At 39.9% G+C, this 19,314-nt stretch overlaps 1 protein-coding gene across 1 annotated transcript in view; it reads right to left on the bottom strand.

Annotated features, from left to right (window-relative positions):
* The window catches only part of si:ch211-236l14.4 (SITS-binding protein), a 78,747-nt gene that overhangs the window by 26,665 nt on the left and 32,768 nt on the right, over positions 1-19,314 (bottom strand). Inside the window, exon 3 of the mRNA XM_064928994.1 lies at positions 142-349. Within this exon, the coding sequence (XP_064785066.1) occupies positions 142-349 (208 nt within the window). The remainder of the gene's footprint in view (positions 1-141; positions 350-19,314) is intronic.

Below are 19,314 nucleotides of genomic sequence, written 5' to 3'. Positions count from 1 at the left end.
CACTGTATCTAGTCGTGTTATGAATAGGTAATGATCTCCATCCATAAGTTATCACACATAGCTAGATTTTATGTTAAATGTCCACTGTCATCTAAATAAAATGTAATACAATTTAGGAAGACGAAGATGAGGGAGTTGTACCATAAGACGTCCATGTTGGGCAGCTCCCTGCTGGGTGATGAGAGTTGCTGCATCGCCTCCTGGTGTACAGCCCTGATGTTGTGGCCCACGCACACAGTGTACTGAAGCGGGGTGCGCTCCAGGCTGGAGGGAGACTGCAGGCAAAAATGCTGTCGGCTCTCCATTCCCACCTGAAGAGGAACATCTGGGGACACCAGCACTGCTACACCTGGAGGAGAAAGAGAGAGAGACTCAGGTTAAGATCTATAGTAAATAAATAAGGAATGTCAAACCCTATGTCTTACCAAAGGGGGCTGTATAGGAAAAAGCACTAAAATAAGGTTGCTGCCCCTGTTATCGCCAAGCCTATCTCCAACCTTTTTAACCTGTCTCTACTTTCTGGGGAGGTTCACAGGCAGCCACGGTTTGTCCTTTATTTAAAGGGGGAGATAAAGCTGATCCTAACTGTTATAGGCCTATTTCTATTTTGCCCTGTTTAAAGTGTTGAAAAAATGTGTCAATAATCAACTGAATGGCTTTCTTGATGTCTATAGTATTCTCTCAGGAATGCAATCTGGTTTCTGCTCAGGTTATGGATGTGTCACTGCAACCTTAAAGGCCCTCAATGAGATGTCACCATTGCCCTTGACTCTAAGTAACGTTGTCCTGATATTTTATTGACTTGGCCACAGCTTTTGATACGGTAGATCATTCCATTCTTGTGGGCTGGCTAAGGAGTATTGGTGTCTCTGAGGGGTCTTTGGGCCGGTTTGCTAACTACCTCTCTCAAAGAGTGCAGTGTATAATGTCAGATATTCTGCTTTCTCAGCCACTGCCTGTCACCAAGGGAGTACCCCAAGGCTCGATCCTAGGCCCCGCGCTCTTCCCAATTTACATCAACAACATAGCTCAGGCAGTAGGAAGCTCTCTCATCCATTTCTATGCAGATGATACAGTCTTATAGTCAGCTGGTCCCTCCTTGGATTTTGTGTTAAATGCTCTACAACAAAGCTTTCTTAGTGTCCAACAAGCTTTCTCTACCCTTAACCTTGTCCTAAATACCTCCAAATCAAATGTAATGTGGTTTGGTAAGAAGAATACTCCTCTTCCCACAGGTGTTATTACTACCTCTGACGGTTTAGAGCTTGAGGTAGTCACCTCATACAAGTACAGTCTTGGTCAAACGTTTTGAGAATGACACAAATATTAATTTTAACAACGTCTGCTGCCTCAGTTTGTATGATGGCAATTTGCAATTGCAATTAATTGCAAAATCCCTCTTTGCCATGCCACAAAAAGACCAGCTGACATCATGTCAGTGATTCTCTCGTTAACACAGGTGTTGACGAGGACAAGGCTGGAGGTCACTCTGTCATGCTGACTTCGAATAACAGACTGGAAGCTTCAAAATGATGGTGGTTCTTGGAATCCTTGTTCTTCCTCTGTCAATCATGGTTAACTGCAAGGAAACACGTGCCGTCATCATTGCTTTGCACAAAAAGGGCTTCACAAAAAGGGCTTCATTGCTGCCAGTAAGATTGCACCTAAATCAACCATTTATTGGATCATCAAGAACTTCAAGGAGAGTGGTTAAATTGTTGTGAAGAAGGCTTCAGGGTGGCCAAGAAAGTCCAGCAAGCACCAGGACCATCTCCTAAAGTTGATTCAGCTGCGGGATCGGGGCACCACCAGTGTAGAGCTTGCTCAGGAATGGCAGCAGGCAGGTGAGAGTGCATCAAAGAAGGGCAGCAAAGAAGTCACTTCTCTCTAGAAGTGACAGACTGATATTTTGCAAAAGGTACAGGGATTGGACTGCTGAGGACTGGGGTACAGTCATTTTCTCTGATGAATCCCCTTCCTGATCGTTTGGGGCACCCGGAAAAAAGCTTGTCCAGAGAAGACAAGGTGAGCGCTACCATCAGTCCTGTGTCATGCCAACACTAAAGCATCCTGAGACCACTCATGTGTGGGGTTGCTTCTTAGCCAAGGGAGTGGGCTCACTCACAATTTTGCCGAAGAACACAGCCATGAATAAAGAATGGTACCAACACATCCTCCAAGAGCAACTTCTCCCAACCATCCAGGAACAGTTTGGTGATGAACAATGCCTTTTCCAGCATGATGGAGCACCTTGCCATAAGGCAAAAGGGATAACTAAGTGTCTCGGGAAACAAAACATTGATATTTTGGGTCCATGGCCAGGAATCTCCACAGACCATAATTCCATAGAGAACTTGTGGCGAGGCGGGTGGACAAAGAAAACGCACAAATTCTGACAAACTCCAAGCATTGATTATGCAAGAATGGGCTGCCATCAGTCAGGATGTTACCTAGAAGTTAATTGACAGCATGCCAGGGCAGATTGCAGAGGTCTTGAAAAAGAAGGGTCAACACTGCAAATATTGACTCTTCGCATCAACTTCATATAATTGTCAAAAAAAGCCTTTGACACTTATGAAATGCTTGTAAATATACATCAGTATTCCATAGTAACATCTGACAAAAATATCTAAAGACACTGAAGCAGCAAACTTTGTGGAAATTAATATGTGTCATTCTCAACACTTTTGGCCACGACTGTACTTGGGAGTATGGCTAGACGGTGCACTGTCCTTCTCTCAGCACATATCAAAGCTGCAGGCTAAAGTTAAATCTAGATTTGGTTTCCTCTATCGTAATCGCTCCTCATTCACCCCAGCTGCCAAAATAACCCTGATACAGATGACCATCCTACCTATGCAAGATCACAGAGACATAATTTATAGACCGACAGGTAAGGGTGCACTCGAGCGACTAGATGTTCTTTACCATTCGGCCATCAGATTTGCCACCAATGCTCCTTATAGGACACATCACTGCACTCTCTACTCCACTTTAAACGGGTCATCTCTGTATACCCGTCGCAAGACCCACTGGTTGATGCTTGTTTATAAAACCCTCTTAGGCCTCACTCCCCCCTATCTGAGATATCTACTGCAGCCCTCATCCGCCACATACAACACCTGTTCTGCCAGTCACATTCTGTTAAAGGTCCCCAAAGCACACAAATCTCTGGGTTGCTCCTCTTTTCAGTTCGCTGCAGCTAGCGACTGGAGCGAGCTGCAAGAAACACTCAAACTGGACAGTTTTATCACAATCTCTTCATTCAAAGACTCAATCATGGACACTCTTACTGAGAGTTGTGGCTGCTTTATGTGATGTATTATTGTCTCTACCTTCTTGCCCTTTGTGCTGTTGTCTGTGCCCAATAATGTTTGTACCCTGTGCTGCTGCCATGTTGCGTTGCCACCATGTTGTTATGTTGTGATACTACCATGCTGTGTTGTCAAGTGTTGCTGCCTTGCTATGTTGTTGTCTTAGGTCTGCCTTTATGTAGTGTTGTGTTGTCTTTCTTGTTGTGAGTTTTGTCCTATGTTTATATTGTATTTATTTATTTATTTTAATCCCAGGACCCGTCCCCACAGGGGGCCTTTTGACTTCTGGTAGGCCGTCATTGTAAATAAGAATTTGTTCTTAACTGAATTGCATAGTAAAATAAAGGTTAAATAATAAATAAAAACAGAGAAGGAAATACATTTCTGGTTCTATGCATATGTACAACAAGCATGAGACAGGGGTTGAATCCCTGTCGACCCTTCACTCTGCATCTCCTGCTCACCATTAGAAACTCATTTGATGATAGAGAAATAGAGAGGGAGGATGAGCACAATCATTAAAGGGAGTGAGTCATTTTTATTTATTTAACAAGGTAAGTCAGTTAAGAACAAATTCGTATTTTCAATGACAGCCTAGGAATGGGTTTAACTGCCTTGTTCAGGTACTGAACGACAAGATTTTTTTACCTTTTCAGCTCGGGGACCTGAACTTGCAACCTTGTGGTTAATAGTTCTATGCTCCAACCACTAGGCTACGCTGCCACCCCGGCTTAAGAGACCCACAACATATAGAGCCCTTATACACATTGTCTAAATCAGCCACAGCGAAAGTATTTGAACGTATTTGACATAATGTGTTAGATGCAGGTTTGCCGCTGACAATGCTTCTCAAATGGTGCATCGTGTTTAGTTCCTATTGGGTTGTACCTGTTTTGCGACTGCCTATTCACATTTGTTTTGTTTACCTGATGGGTCACCAGAGAACTGTGAGTCACAAATCACGATGCAGGAAATTTCTGAGAGTCACAGGCTCGGAAATGACAGTGCCAGTGAAATGACATAGTGTGAGAGAGCGAGAGGGGTGACATAATGTGTGAGAGAGAAGACGAGAAAGGTGTTGTGGCAAGGGTGGGGGAGTGGGTGGTAGAGTCAGCTGATCTCAGTGCATGGTAGTGGGAAAAGCATCTTTAGGATGATATCTAGGGGCTCAATATCAATCCAACCCCCATTGGGGTATTCACGCTTGGTCAAATATACTCAAATACTGGTTTTGGGTACTGTGCAAAAACCTCCAACTACTACCAGTTACACTCCCCTACAGTAGGTGCCCCATCATACATCCTTTCATAGTGCTCAATTCTGCTCAACTAACCAAGTAACCACAATCTTAAACCCCCTAAATTCGATGCCACGCCATCACAGAGATCTAATTAGAATAATCACAATCTGTCAGTTTAAGCTAGAGATCTGTTTTTTTCTCAATCCACCGCATCTGCATATGTCACACTTCTGTATTTAGAGTGAAAGGTGACAGAGCTAGAGCAGTGTTTGTCAGACTATGAGACATCCCGAAAATCGGTCTTCTCACAAAATCTTTTCCTCTATGGAAAGAAGAGACTCTCACAAACACCATGGTGTTCTGTGTTTTGCTCTATGACCCCGACAAGCGTCTTGGGACTAGTATGAAGTCGGTATAGCCGATCTGCCATCTTCGATCTGTAGCATATACTGTACATGTCAGTTGTTTTGCTCTAGGATGGCCACAGGCCTCACAAGACTCAAGACTCATCTTAAGGTCCCCCGGTACCAGTTGAAAAAATTATTGGAAGTATATATGGAGACTGTTTAGTTCCACAAATAAGGGGTTAAATACATGTGTAAAAACATATATATATATATATATATACATATATATAGTTGACTGGTTTCAGGCATATGTCACGTGTAAAAATGTTGTTGTTTTTTGGCAGAAATACCTTCTGGAACATGTAAACTTTCATGTACCTTAACCTCTGTTTGGTAGGGGGCAGTATTTTCAAATCCAGATGAAAAGCGTGCCCAAAGTAAACTGCCTGTTACTCAGGCCCAGAAGCATATAATTGGTAGATTGGATAGAAAACACTCTAAAGTCTCTTAAAGCTGTTAAAATAATGTTAAAATAATGCCTGTGAGTATAACAGAACTGATATGGCAGGCGAAACCCCGAGGACAAACCACCCCTCCCCCAAAAGAATTCAGCCTACCACTATTTTATTATAAGCAAAGTCCTCCCAGATTGCAGATCCTAGGGCCTCCACTAGATGTCAACAGTCTTCAGCAAGAGCTTCATGCTGGTTTTTGGAAAAATGAGCCAGAAATGGTTGTTTTTCTAGGTGGGTCCCATTTTGGCTGTAGTGTTTCCAAGCGAGTGAATGAGAGCGCATTCTTTGGTATTTTTCTCTGGTAAAGACTATAACGATTCTCCGTCTTAAATTTGTATAATTTATTTACGTATTAGGTTACCTAAGGTTTGATTATAAACATTGTTTGACTTGTTTGGAAAAGTTTATTAGTAACGTTTGGGATTCATATTGTATGCATTTTGATGGAGGGAAACTGGGCGGATTATTGACTGAAGCGCGCCAGCTAAGCTGAATTTTTATGGATATAAAGAAGGACATTATCGAACAAAAGGACCATTTGTGATGTTACTGGGACCTTTTGGAATGTCAACAGAAGAAGATCATCAAAGGTAAGGCATTTTTTTATATTGCTATTTCTGACTTTCTGTCTGGTTGAAATATGTTTTTCATGCTTTTGTATGTGGGGCGCTGTCCTCAGATAATCCCATGGTGTGCTTTTGCCGTAAATCCTTTTTGAAATCTGACACAGTGGCTGGATTAACAAGAAGTTAATTTTGATGTATTACACTTGTGATTTTATGAAAGTTAAATATTTATAATTCTGTAGTTTGAATTTCGCGCTCTGCAATTTCACCGGATGTTGGCCATCTGTAAATACAAATACAATTGTTAAATTACAAGCCTACTTGATTTAGCCACAGAAAAAGGAAGCAATCTTCCCGCTAGCCATGATTGGATGAGATAATGGCTTCTGTCTATAATGACCTGCTCAGTTGTTGTAGGTTATCCTTTCAAACTGAGATTTAAAAAAAAGTTATCTATCCACCTTCTGGAGGACCGAGTTTTAAAATCAGTGGAATGCCCGTTGGAAGCAGAGTACGATAGCTAAGGAGATGGAGAAAATTCAGGCATTTGATTGCAAATGTGGAGGGAGTCGAAAAGAGAACACAGAAGCTGTTGTATAAAACACCTGTCCCCGGATTACATCTTCAAACTGAAGGCAACCATGGCATCCGCGATAGAGAAGGAGAAGCCTTCATCCATGTTTAGAGGAAAAAGAGCTAAATCTAGCGAAATGTTCAGATATTCTAAGTTTCTAATTTTGTCAGAAAGTCATTTTTAATTCATGCGTACTGTTAGCTACCTAGCTAACTTTAACTGGCTGGCTCGCTAGCTAATGTTACATGTTTGATCTGTGTAGTAATATTATTTGTGTCTCAGAGCCATTTGCATTGCTAGTTATAGCCTAATTGGACCTAGTTTGCACCTAGTTTGTTGACATTTAACATTTTAGTTTAACATTGCACCTAGTTTGTTAGCATTCTGCTACCTGTAGATTCATGCAGGGTAGTAGTGTTATGAGTTTGGATTATGGTTCATTGTTTAGCGAGCTAGCTAGCTACATGTCTAAACAAAAGACTCCACTATGCAAGTAACCATTTCACTGTACCGTTTACACCTTCTGTATCCTGTCCATGTGAGAAATAAACTTAGATTTTATTTGATATAGTGTGTGCTTACCAGAGACAGTAATTTGAAGAACAACATGACCTGCACCAAATTCAAATCAGGATATAATGTCAGGCCAACGACACGGTGTCCCATGTTCTAAAATTCTCTGTTAGAATCCCCTGCTATTATTTCTTCACACTCACAACTGTAAGCTATTTTCTTATTATCCTTGGTATAGCTTAGTAGAACCCCCTGTTATTCAATGTGTTTGTATGGGCTAATAGCAGTAAGGCCCCATTTAAAAATATATAATATTTGTATTATTTGTTTTTATAATTCTAAATTAAAAATCAAATAGCTAAATTATCCTTGGTATGACACTCCATTTAGTTTAGTAGAACTTCCCAGCTTAGACAGGCCTTAAACTCTTATGGGTTTTAAGGGATAGTTGACTTTAGTTGAAGTTAAATCTTATTTCTGATTAAGTGTTATTTCTAAACCATTTTGAAGTTGGAAAGCAGGTTATCTTAACTCGTTTCACCAAGGCAATTCACAAAAATGACTAAATAACTGGCTAATGAACTTGGTTAGCAAAAATTTGTTTGCTGCCACCTAGGCAAATAAAACAAATAAACTTTCAGTTTTTAAGAAATCCACAACAAAGTACACATTAGACCATTTGTCTACACAGCAAAATCAAATCTACTCAACTTCGCTATTGCTTTCTTGAGACAGTTAACCTACAGCATATCTTTCTGTACTCTCATATCCTCTCTCTCTCCCTCACTCCTGTTTGTATGTATGGTGTTCATGTGAAATGAGATTATGTGAACCAGATAATTGTGTCCACAGATGTAGCTGCCCTACCAGGAATGCCTCCTGCCTCTCAGGTTACCTCCCTCCTCACCTCACCCCCACCAACCTCCTTTCCACCATCCATGTCTCTACCAGGTCTCTCTTATGAAACTGTTCCATGCCCTGCCCCATACACCAGGACAGAATCCTATATAGTTACCCCTATAAACACTGATCTAAGGTCATTTTTGCATTTCCCCACCATTATGTTTTAGGTTACAATCATGGGAGGGTAGGCTAATCCTAAATCTGTGCCTAACAAAGGTAATTTAGGCCGTGTCCGAGAGTCCAAGAACCCTGAGAACAGAGCTCCTTAAGACTCAAATGTGAGTCTCTCTTGTTTCAATGGCTTTACTGTGATCACGTCGGCAATTGATCACAATAAGATCAGATGAATAGTCTGCTGTACATGCTGTACTATATAAAGTATATTATATGCCAGGTGATCAGAAAAAAATAGCAGTGGCTCTGATTGTTGCTTTGTAACAACAAGGACTATTCTCTCTAACTCACAACATGACTATGCTGATGGATTTCTCTATCTTTATGCGTACTCCAATGCTCCAACAAAACAGTACCTTGACATATATTTTTACTTCATTCAAAAATTCTAATATCAAATTGCCAATAAATACATGAATTATTCTGTCCGGCACCTCATGAGAAGTGAAACGCCTCAGACCACAAACTTTTTCTCAGTGTGGTCCGAAAGCATGGTACAAAATGAGTCAATACATTTTCAATAAAATAACAGTGATGGTGCGAGCATGTGTGTGCAATGGAGAATGTCAAAGGGATAGTGGTAACACTTCAGCCGCCTTTCCCAAGGTATTAAGTCACCACCCCACTCTTAATGACCAAATACATTGCATTTCTTAAGTTTTAATTGTGGATCAGCATCTAAATATAACGTCTACAGGCACCCAAATTGATTATGGGTAACTATTTCAGTTCACTTTAAGCACTAATGGTACTCACGTTAACTATACTGTAATTGGGTTCATATTTTAAACTGAGACTTAACGATATGACGTTGCCGGATGAAATGCTGATGAGCGAAATTACACTTGCAAAAAATATATGTGCATGGGTGCGCTTCCTACTGCTGCAAAGTGATAGCTGTGGGACCAAAACAGCAGAGAAAGTTTAGCGTTGTGATTCATATTCTTCATTGTTGCAGAAATCAGATGATATTACTATTTACATCATGCATCGCTGACTCTACCTTTAAAACAGGTATTATTTATATTTGTCGTTTTTACAGAAATCAGATGATATTACTGATTACTTCCTGCATTTTTACTTTTAAAACAGTTATTATTTACAGTGCCTTGCGAAAGTATTCGGCCCCCTTGAACTTTGCGACCTTTTGCCACATTTCAGGCTTCAAACATAAAGATATAAAACTGTATTTTTTTGTGAAGAATCAACAACAACTGGGACACAATCATGAAGTGGAACGACATTTATTTGATATTTCAAACTTTTTTAACAAATCAAAAACTGAAAAATTGGGCGTGCAAAATTATTCAGCCCCTTTACTTTCAGTGCAGCAAACTCTCTCCAGAAATTCAGTGAGGATCTCTGAATGATCCAATGTTGACCTAAATGACTAATGATGATAAATACAATCCACCTGTGTGTAACCAAGTCTCCGTATAAATGCACCTGCACTGTGATAGTCTCAGAGGTCCGTTAAAAGCGCAGAGAGCATCATGAAGAACAAGGAACACACCAGGCAGGTCCGAGATACTGTTGTGAAGAAGTTTAAAGCCGGATTTGGATACAAAAAGATTTCCCAAGCTTTAAACATCCCAAGGAGCACTGTGCAAGCGATAATATTGAAATGGAAGGAGTATCAGACCACTGAAAATCTACCAAGACCTGGCCGTCCCTCTAAACTTTCAGCTCATACAAGGAGAAGACTGATCAGAGATGCAGCCAAGAGGCCCATGATCACTCTGGATGAACTGCAGAGATCTACAGCTGAGGTGGGAGACTCTGTCCATAGGACAACAATCAGTCGTATATTGCACAAATCTGGCCTTTATGGAAGAGTGGCAAGAAGAAAGACATTTCTTAAAGATATCCATAAAAAGTGTTGTTTAAAGTTTGCCACAAGCCACCTGGGAGACACACCAAACATGTGGAAGAAAGTGCTCTGGTCAGATGAAACCAAAATTGAACTTTTTGGCAACAATGCAAAACGTTATGTTTGAAGTAAAAGCAACACAGCTCATCACCCTGAACACACCATACCCACTGTCAAACATGGTGGCGGCAGCATCATGGTTCGGGCCTGCTTTTCTTCAGCAGGGACAGGGAAGATGGTTAAAATTGATGGGAAGATGGATGGAGCCAAATACAGGACCATTCTGGAAGAATGATGGATGGAGTCTGCAAAAGACATGAGACTGGGACGGAGATTTGTCTTCCAACAAGACAATGATCCAAAACACAAAGTAAAATCTACAATGGAATGGTTCAAAAATAAACATATCCAGGTGTTAGAATGGCCAAGTCAAAGTCCAGACCTGAATCCAATCGAGAATCTGTGGAAAGAACTGAAAACTGCTGTTCACAAATGCTCTCAATCCAATCTCACTGAGCTCGAGCTGTTTTGCAAGGAGGAATGGGAAAGAATTTCAGTCTCTCGATGTGCAAAACTGATAGAGACATACCCCAAGCGACTTACAGCTGTAATCGCAGCAAAAGGTGGCGCTACAAAGTATTAACTTAAGGGGGCTGAATAATTTTGCACGCCCAATTTTTCAGTTTTTGATTTGTTAAAAAAGTTTGAAATATCCAATAAATGTCGTTCCACTTCATGATTGTGTCCCACTTGTTGTTGATTCTTCACAAAAAATACAGTTTTATATCTTTATGTTTGAAGCCTGAAATGTGGCAAAAGGTCGCAAAGTTCAAGGGGGCCGAATACTTTCGCAAGGCACTGTAAGTATCAGTACTCAGTAGAAAAGAGGTGGCAATACTCTGTACCGTTTAGTATGAAAAAAGCACACCGTTGAAAAGTTTGAACTTGAGTCATCGACAACAAACACTGGCAATCCATAAAGGAAGGAAGAGGAAGTGGAAAGGAGAAGACAAAGTGTAAAAATATATGTGTGTGTGTGTGTGTGTGTGTGTGTGTGTAGCCTTTGACTTATTCCACATTTTGTGTCACAGCCTGAATTCAAAATGGATTAAAAAACATATATCACCTTTATACACACAATACCCCATAATGACAAAGTGAAAACAATGAAATAAAGAAATATCTAATTTAAGTATTCACACCATTGAGTAAATTAATGTCAGAATCACATTTGTAAGCGATTACAACTGAGTCTTTCTGAGTCTCTAAGAGCTTTGCACACTGGATTTTGCAAAAACGTTAAAATTAATTTAATATTTAAACATGACAAGGTGACTGGTAATATGGCAGAATATAAACAGTGTAGTTATTCACTCCGCAAGGCAATCAAACAAGCTCAACGTTAGTATAGTGATAAAGTGAAGTAGCAATTCAACGGCTCAGACATGAGACGTACAGCAGGGTAGCCTAGTGGTTAGAGCATTGGACTAGTAACTGGAAGGTTGCAAGTTCAAACCCCCAAGCTGACAATGTACAAATCTGTCATTCTGCCCCTGAACAGGTGGTTAACCCATTGTTCCTAGGCTGTCATTAAAAATAAGAGTTTGTTCTTAACTGATGTGCCTAGTTAAATAAAATAAAAAATGTAGGAAGGACTACAGACAATCACGTAAAACCCTCACAAACTTTTACAGATGCACAATTGAAAGAATCCTGATGGGCTGTATCAACGCCTGGTACGGCAACTGCACCGCCCACAACCGCAAGGCTCTCCAGAGGATGGCGCTGGTCTGCCCAACGCATTACCGGGGGCAAACTACCCACCCTTCAGGACACCTACAGCACCCAATGTCAAAGGAAGGCCAAAAAGATCATCAAGGACATCAACCACCCGAGCCACTGCATGTCACCCAGAAGGTGAGGTCAGTGCAGGTACATCAAGTTTGGGACAGCTGGTTTACAGCAAACTTTAAGTCATACCACAGTCGTACCACAGATTCTCAATTGGATTGAGGTCTGGGCTTTGACTAGGCCATTCCAAGACATGTAAATGTTTCCCCTTAAAACATTTGAGTGTTGCTCTAGCAGTATGCTTAGGGTCATTGTCCTGCTGGAAGGTGAACCTCCATCCCAGTCTCAAATCTCTGGAAGACTGAAACAGGTTTCCCTCAAGAATTTCCCTGTATTTAGCGCCATCCATCATTCCTTCAATTCTGACTAGTTTCCCAGTCCCTGTCAATGAAAAACATCCCTACAGCATGATGCTGCCACCACCATGCTTCACTGTTGAGATGGTGTTCTCAGGGTGATGAGAGGTGTTGGGTTTGTGCCAGACATAGCATTTTCCTTGATGGCCAAAAAGCTCAATTTTAGTCTTATCTGACCAGAGTACCTTCTTCCATATGTTTGGGGAGTCTCCCACATGCCTTTTGGCAAACACCAAACGTGTTTGCTTACTTTTTTCTCTAAGCAATAGCTTTTTTCTGGCCACTCTTCCGTAAAGCCCACCTCTGTGGAGTGTACGGTTAAAAGTGGTCCTATGGACAGATACTGCAATCTCTGCTGTGGAGCTTTGCAGCTCCTTCGGGGTTATCTTTGGTCTCTTTGTTGCGTCTCTGATTAATGCCCTCCTTGCCTTGTTTGTGAGTTTTGGTGGGCGGCCCTCTCTTGGCAGGTTTGTTGTTCTGAAGGTAATTGGTTGCACCAGATCTTATTTAGGGACTTCATAGCAAAGGGGGTGAATACATATGCATGCACCACTTTTCCGTTTTAATTTTTGTTTTTTGAAACAAGTTATTTTTTCCATTTCACCAATTTGGATTATTTGTGTATGTCCATTACATGAAATCCAAATAAAAATCTGTTTAAATTACAAGTTGTAATGCAACAAAATAGGGAAAAACACCAAGGGGGATGAATACTTTTGCAAGGCACTGTATCTGGCATTACTCATCTCATATATATATATATATATATATACTTGTCACGCCTTGATCTGTTTCACCTGTCCTTGTGATTGTCTCCACCCCCTCCAGGTGTCACTTATTTTCCCCGGTGTATTTATCCCTGAACCCGCCTGCCTGACCATTTCTGCCTGCCCTGACCTCGAGCTTGCCTGCCACTCTGTACCTCCTGGACTCTGACCTTGTTATGATCATTTTGCCTGTCCACGACCATTCTCTTGCCTGCCCCCTTGGATACTAATAAATATCAGAGACTCAAACCATCTGCCTCCCGTGTCTGCATCTGGGTCTCACCCTGTGCCCTTATAATACTGTATTCTATACTAATTCTATGGTATCTTAGTCACTTAATGTTTACATATCTGGCATTACTAATCTCATATGTATATACTGTTTCTTATACTATTCTACTGTATCTTAGTCCGTTCAGCTCTGACATCGCTTGTCCATACAGTGGGGCAAACAAAAGGTATATAACAAAGTATTGAGATAAACTTTTGTTATTGACCAAATACTTATTTTCCACCATAATTTGCAAATAAATTCATAAAAAATCCTACAATGTGATTTTCAGGATTTTTTTTCTCATTTCGTCTGTCATAGTTGAAGTGTACCTATGATGAAAATTACAGGCCTCTCTCATCTTTTTAAGTGGGAGAACTTGCACAATTGGTGGCTGACTAAATCCTTTTTGCCCCACTGTATGCATATAGTCTTAATTCATTCCTACTTAGATTTGTGTGTCTTGGGAATATGTTGTGTAATTTGTTAGATATTACTTGTTAGATATTACTGCACTATCGGAGCTAGAAGCACAAGCATTTTGCCACACCCGCAATAACATCTGCTAATCACATGTATATGATCACGTGTATGTGGGGGGTGTCCTGTCAGCATGGGGCGTAATGGGGTGGAGTGTGATACAAAATTTTAAAAAAAAGTAACGACAACCTTGTTGTTGTGTGTTCTGTAGAGTCTAGGACAAAATATTTTCAAGAAGTCAGTCAGCAAAACAATGGGGGAGGGGGAGGGATGTATACAAAATAACATTACAAAATAACTTTGTTGGTCTGGAGAGTATAGGACAGGTGGTGAAGAGCAATGGCACTGGCTAGTTTAGGTTTAGGAGGGTTGAAGTCAACTGAAATCAACTCCATATTTGTTTTGATGTTCCTTAAAGGTTATTTGGCCACAACAAAAAACATGCACACATGCCCCTAAAGTTAGCTGAAGTTTGTAGTGGCGTTAAAAGAAAATCAAACCATGGATCACAGAATTTCAAGGACAAGTCATGACCAATTCAACCCCATATTTGGTTTGATACGACATAAAGGTGATTTTAACATTAAAATAACATGCACACATGCCCCTAGCAATCACTTCAATTGATTGTTAGCTCGGTTTGGGTAAAATAAGCAAAAGTTTGTGTCTATTTATGATTTTTCCTGTCCCACGCTTTTTAGTCATAGTTTTTACATTGCCAAACAGAATCAACTGAAATGCTCGACTTTAAAATATGGAAACAAACCCTGTTCTCCTTATGTGAATGGTGTAGTTTCTTTATACTGTCGTCATGACCTTATTTGGTCCATAGGTCAAGTAGATGTTTAGGTGCAATACTTGACGGCAAACTATTTCAACATTATTAATTATACAGATTTTTTTTAAGGCTTTATCCCTCTAATTATTCCAGCTGTAGCTATCCCAGTCCTTGCTAATGCCAATTTAACAGTCTTAGATACACTATAGAGTTTAAGTCGAAAGTTTACATTAGAGGTGGACCGATTAATCGGAATGGCCAATTAATTAGGGCCGATTTCAAGTTTTCATAACAATCGGAAATCAATATTTTTGGGCGCCGATTTACCGATTTTCTTATTTAAAAAAGGTATTTATTTATTTTTTCTATACCTTTATTTAACTAGGCAAGTCAGTTAAGAACACATTCTTATTTTCTATGATGACCTAGGAACGGTGGTTTAACTGCCTCTTTCAGGGGCAGAACGACAGATTTTCACCTTGTCAGCTCGGGGGATCCAAGCTTTCTTACATAGCACATATTGCACTTTTACTTTCTTCTCCAACACTTTGTTTTTGCATTATTTAACCCAATTGAACATGTTTCATTATTTACTTGAGGCTAAATTGATTTGATTAATGTATTATATTAAGTTAAAATAAGTGTTCATTCAGTATTGTTGTAATTGTCATTATTACAAATAAAACATTTTTTAAATTGTCCGATTAAATCGGTATCAACATTTTTGGTCCTCCAATAATCGGTATCGGCATTGAAAAATCATAATCGGTCGACCTCTAGTTTACATACACCTTAGCCAAATACATCTTGCGTACCATTGTTTGTACAGATGAACGTAGTACCTACAGGCGTTTGGAAATTACTCCCAAGGATGAACCAGACTTGTGGAGGTCTACAAGTCTTTGTGGAGGTCTTTTGATTTTCCCATGATGTCAAGCAAAGAGGCACTGAGTTGGAAGGTAGGCCTTGAAATACATCCACAGGTACACCTCCAATTGACTCAATTGATGTCAATCAGAATCTTCTCAAGCAATGACATAATTTTCTGAAATTTTCCAAGCTGTTTAAAAGCACACAGTCAACTGAAGTAATCTGTCTGTAAACAATTGTATGTCATGAACAAAGTTGATGTCCTAACTGACTCACTGGAAATTTGTGGATTGTATTAATGATTCCAACAGTGATTTATTTCTGGTTTCAGACACACCCGTTGCTGAAGGTAATCTGTCTGCAATTTAAACAATTGTTGGAAAAATAACCTTGGCACCGTGATGCCATGAACAAAGTTGATGTCCTAACTGACTTGCCAAAACTAGTTCACAGAATGGGATTTGTTATTCGCATAGTAAAAAATTTGTACCGAGACTGAATATGGGTTGACAAAACTGAGTATTAATGATTCCAACAAATACAAACCTAAGGTATATAATCTTCCGATTTCAAACACTTCACCTTCACAATTTCGGATGCCAGGAGAATGTTTCAGAACACACCCGTTGCTGAGTTCCAGTGATGGGTGTATAACATTGTGGCACATCAGCCAATGCAATTTCCATAGACAAACATTGGCGGTATGGAATGGCCTGGAACATGAAGATGCTCAGTGACAATAATAGTGGAGGCTGTTATCAATTCCCATGATTTTGGTGGCACATACTTTTGGTCATGTAATTTAATTTATAGTTTTTTGGGGGTCATGACATATAAAGCATACTAAAAGGGGGAAATTGACCTCGTTTTTAATTAGCAAATGCTAATATTAGCTAGTGGATTGGTGTCTCCACTGGTTCATAGAATGCAGGGTCTAACATTTTGCATACATTCAAATAGCATGGACAAATTTGCTATCAATGCGTATCACTTTTATCCTGGTCCTTTATACGTCTGGTCTGAGCTGCCAACTCTTATGTTTTTGTCCTGTGACAACGAAGTTGCATAGATCTGACCTAAACTTATCACAAATCTCTGCATTCCATGGAAAGGAATAGGAACAGTAAAATGTCACCGATTATGTTGACGTAAGTAAATAGTTTCAAGTTTTATTAGTCATATGTACAGGATACACATGGTATACACCATCCAACAAAATGCTTACTTGCAAACTCCTCGTCAATGCAACAACAATAATAAATAAGAAAACATAAGAATACGAACAAAATAAACGGCTCAGTAGAATATCATTTTTAGCATAAGTATAATACAGAAAGGCACAATTTATAGAAAAAATATTTACACGTGTTTTGTGGAAGGGGGATATAAGTACAGTTTTATAATTAGTGGTGACTTGAGGAACCCCTGGAGTTCCTCAAGGAACCATTGCTAGTCAATGGTTCATATTTGCACCTTCAGTTAGTTGAGGGGTTCTTGGAGGAACCTTTAATGGTTCAATGTAGCATTGGGTTCCTGGAGGAACCCTGGAGTGAAGGCGTGGCTTAGTAGGGGCGTGACTTTAAGATATTTGTTTTTGAATAAATGTCATTCCTGTTCATCTGTTCTGTTCTGTTGTATTGTCATCACGTTAGGGTTGAACACTGACAGTTTTGTAGCCTCAATGAGGCTAACAGAGGCGTATGAGTTTCTCAAGAGCCTATGCAAATCCCAAAGTTGGAATAGTTACCACTTAATAGCTATATTTGATTAGCAATGTTAATATTCTTCATATTGTATTAGAATATGTAATATGAATACATCTTTTTTTGCAATGTACAAACTTAACATGGTGAACAGGAATTACTTTTACACTGAAGGGTGGCCCAAAATAACTATCTCAAAGCCACACATCCAATAAGCCACGCCTCTGACATGCTGCCATCTCTACAATATATTATTAAAAAAGTTCAAAATGTAACCTCTCCCATTACAAAAAGGTTCCGGTTCAAACCTTTATACAGGGGTTCCTCAAAAACCCTTTTCAGAGGGGTTCCTCTGAGAACTGGAAATGTGGCAACACAAAAGGTTCTTCCAAGCATCTTTAATTCTAAGAGTGTACTGAATATGTACTCTATAGGGCTGGACTAAATCTAAACATGTCACCAGGTTTTCAAGTCAGGTCTAAATACAGGCTTGCACTAAATATAGACTAAAGACATTCTCAACAGAGCTGTTTGAAGGAATATGAAGTTATTCAGGCTTTTCTGTCCACACAGCAAATATTGTGTTCATGGTGAAATAGAAACAGATTTTTTTTTACCTCACCCCAAATTGTTTTCATACCCCTTGCTGGAAAATCTTGTCTGCGTTTTGGATTGAACAGTGGCCTATGATGCCTGTAATAGACAGGAATCCAACCAATAAGAGAATCATTAACTGTAATTTGTTGAAATGTACGAGTTTTAGGGTTTGAGTTACATCCAAGGTGACTTCCTCAGGAGTTTAATGGTATATTGGAGGGCACTCAGGGGTGCCTCTTATTTTTAGAACAATTCCCTAAATACTACCAGGTTCCATGAAATATTTTCCACTAGCTCTTAAAAGAAAAATTGAATGTCAGACTGACCGTATCCTTTTACCTTCAAAGCCGGCAGACGCATAGAAGTAAAAATAAAAAATAAAGTGAATGAATTTTATTGAGCAGACGTGAATGATATGGCACTCACACATGTATCGGTTTTACAGCTGTTTAGCTGGAACATAAATCAAACACCATCTCTCTGTCTCTCACGATTCACTCATTGCACACATGTACACACACATGCGCACAAACACACACACTCTAATGCTCTCCCAGTGTTTGAATACAGATCTGTATAACCCTTGTTCACAGGTAAAAGACTGCAGCCCATCTGGTCCACAGCAGCAGCAGGGAGTCAGGCTGGATCATTCGCCCCCAATTCCCCCATTCATCGGTGGCTAGCCACCACTGTAAAACCCACCTAATCCTTCACAAGGAGCGCAGGGTCACTTCAAATGTCACCTTTTAACTTTGACCTTTCACTATAGAGGGACAGGAAGTGAGGAGTGAAGCATATTTACTTTTTAATAAGCCTTTCTTGTTTTTCTTGGATGGCTTTGGCATTCTGTTAAAATGTGTGTTTGTGTGTGTGTCTGCATGCACTCTCAAATTTACAGTGCATTCGGAAAGTATTCAGACCCCTTGAATTTTCCACATTTTGTTACTCTACAGCTTTATTCTAAAATGGATTAACTAGTTTTTTTCTCCTTGTCAATCTACACACAATACCCCACAATGACAAAGAAAAAAATGTTTTTACCAAAACAAAACAAAAATTACTGAAATATCACAACTACAGTGGAGATTTTAGCATGTAAATCTTGGTGGAGCAAATAAATAACAATTGATTTCATGCATGCCAGCAAAGCCACCACACAAAACTATAACAGTGACAAACGGTGCCCGCAAACTGTTAGGGCCTACATAAAGCTGTCCCAACAGCAGAGTCCCAACAGCTGTCCCAACACCTTACCACTACTACAACTGGCTATCAGCGGAGCCTTGTCTGGCAGCGAAACAGTTCATTCAGCCTCATTTACTGCCTTTAAAAAAAAGATACCTGATATGGCTGATTTGTTTAAATAAATGTGGTTTCTACTGACAATGGAGATGTACAAACTATGGCATAAGGGAACGATGAGCGGATATAAGGCAATCCGTAATTTTGATTAAGACATTAATGAGCGAGCTCGGATGGACGTTGTCAATATAACTTTGTTCAGCACTTATGAAATGTACAGAGACAGAATTCAAAACGTGGGTCATTCTTTCAGTATTCTCCCTGTACACCAAGTCAGAACCATAGGAGAAATAACAGGGGCATATAAGCAGACAATGAAAGGC

Source organism: Oncorhynchus masou, chromosome 22 (assembly GCF_036934945.1).
Source record: "Oncorhynchus masou masou isolate Uvic2021 chromosome 22, UVic_Omas_1.1, whole genome shotgun sequence".
NCBI lineage: Eukaryota > Metazoa > Chordata > Actinopteri > Salmoniformes > Salmonidae > Oncorhynchus > Oncorhynchus masou.
Note: the sequence above shows the minus strand (reverse complement) of the source record. Positions and strands in the feature narration are given on the sequence as shown.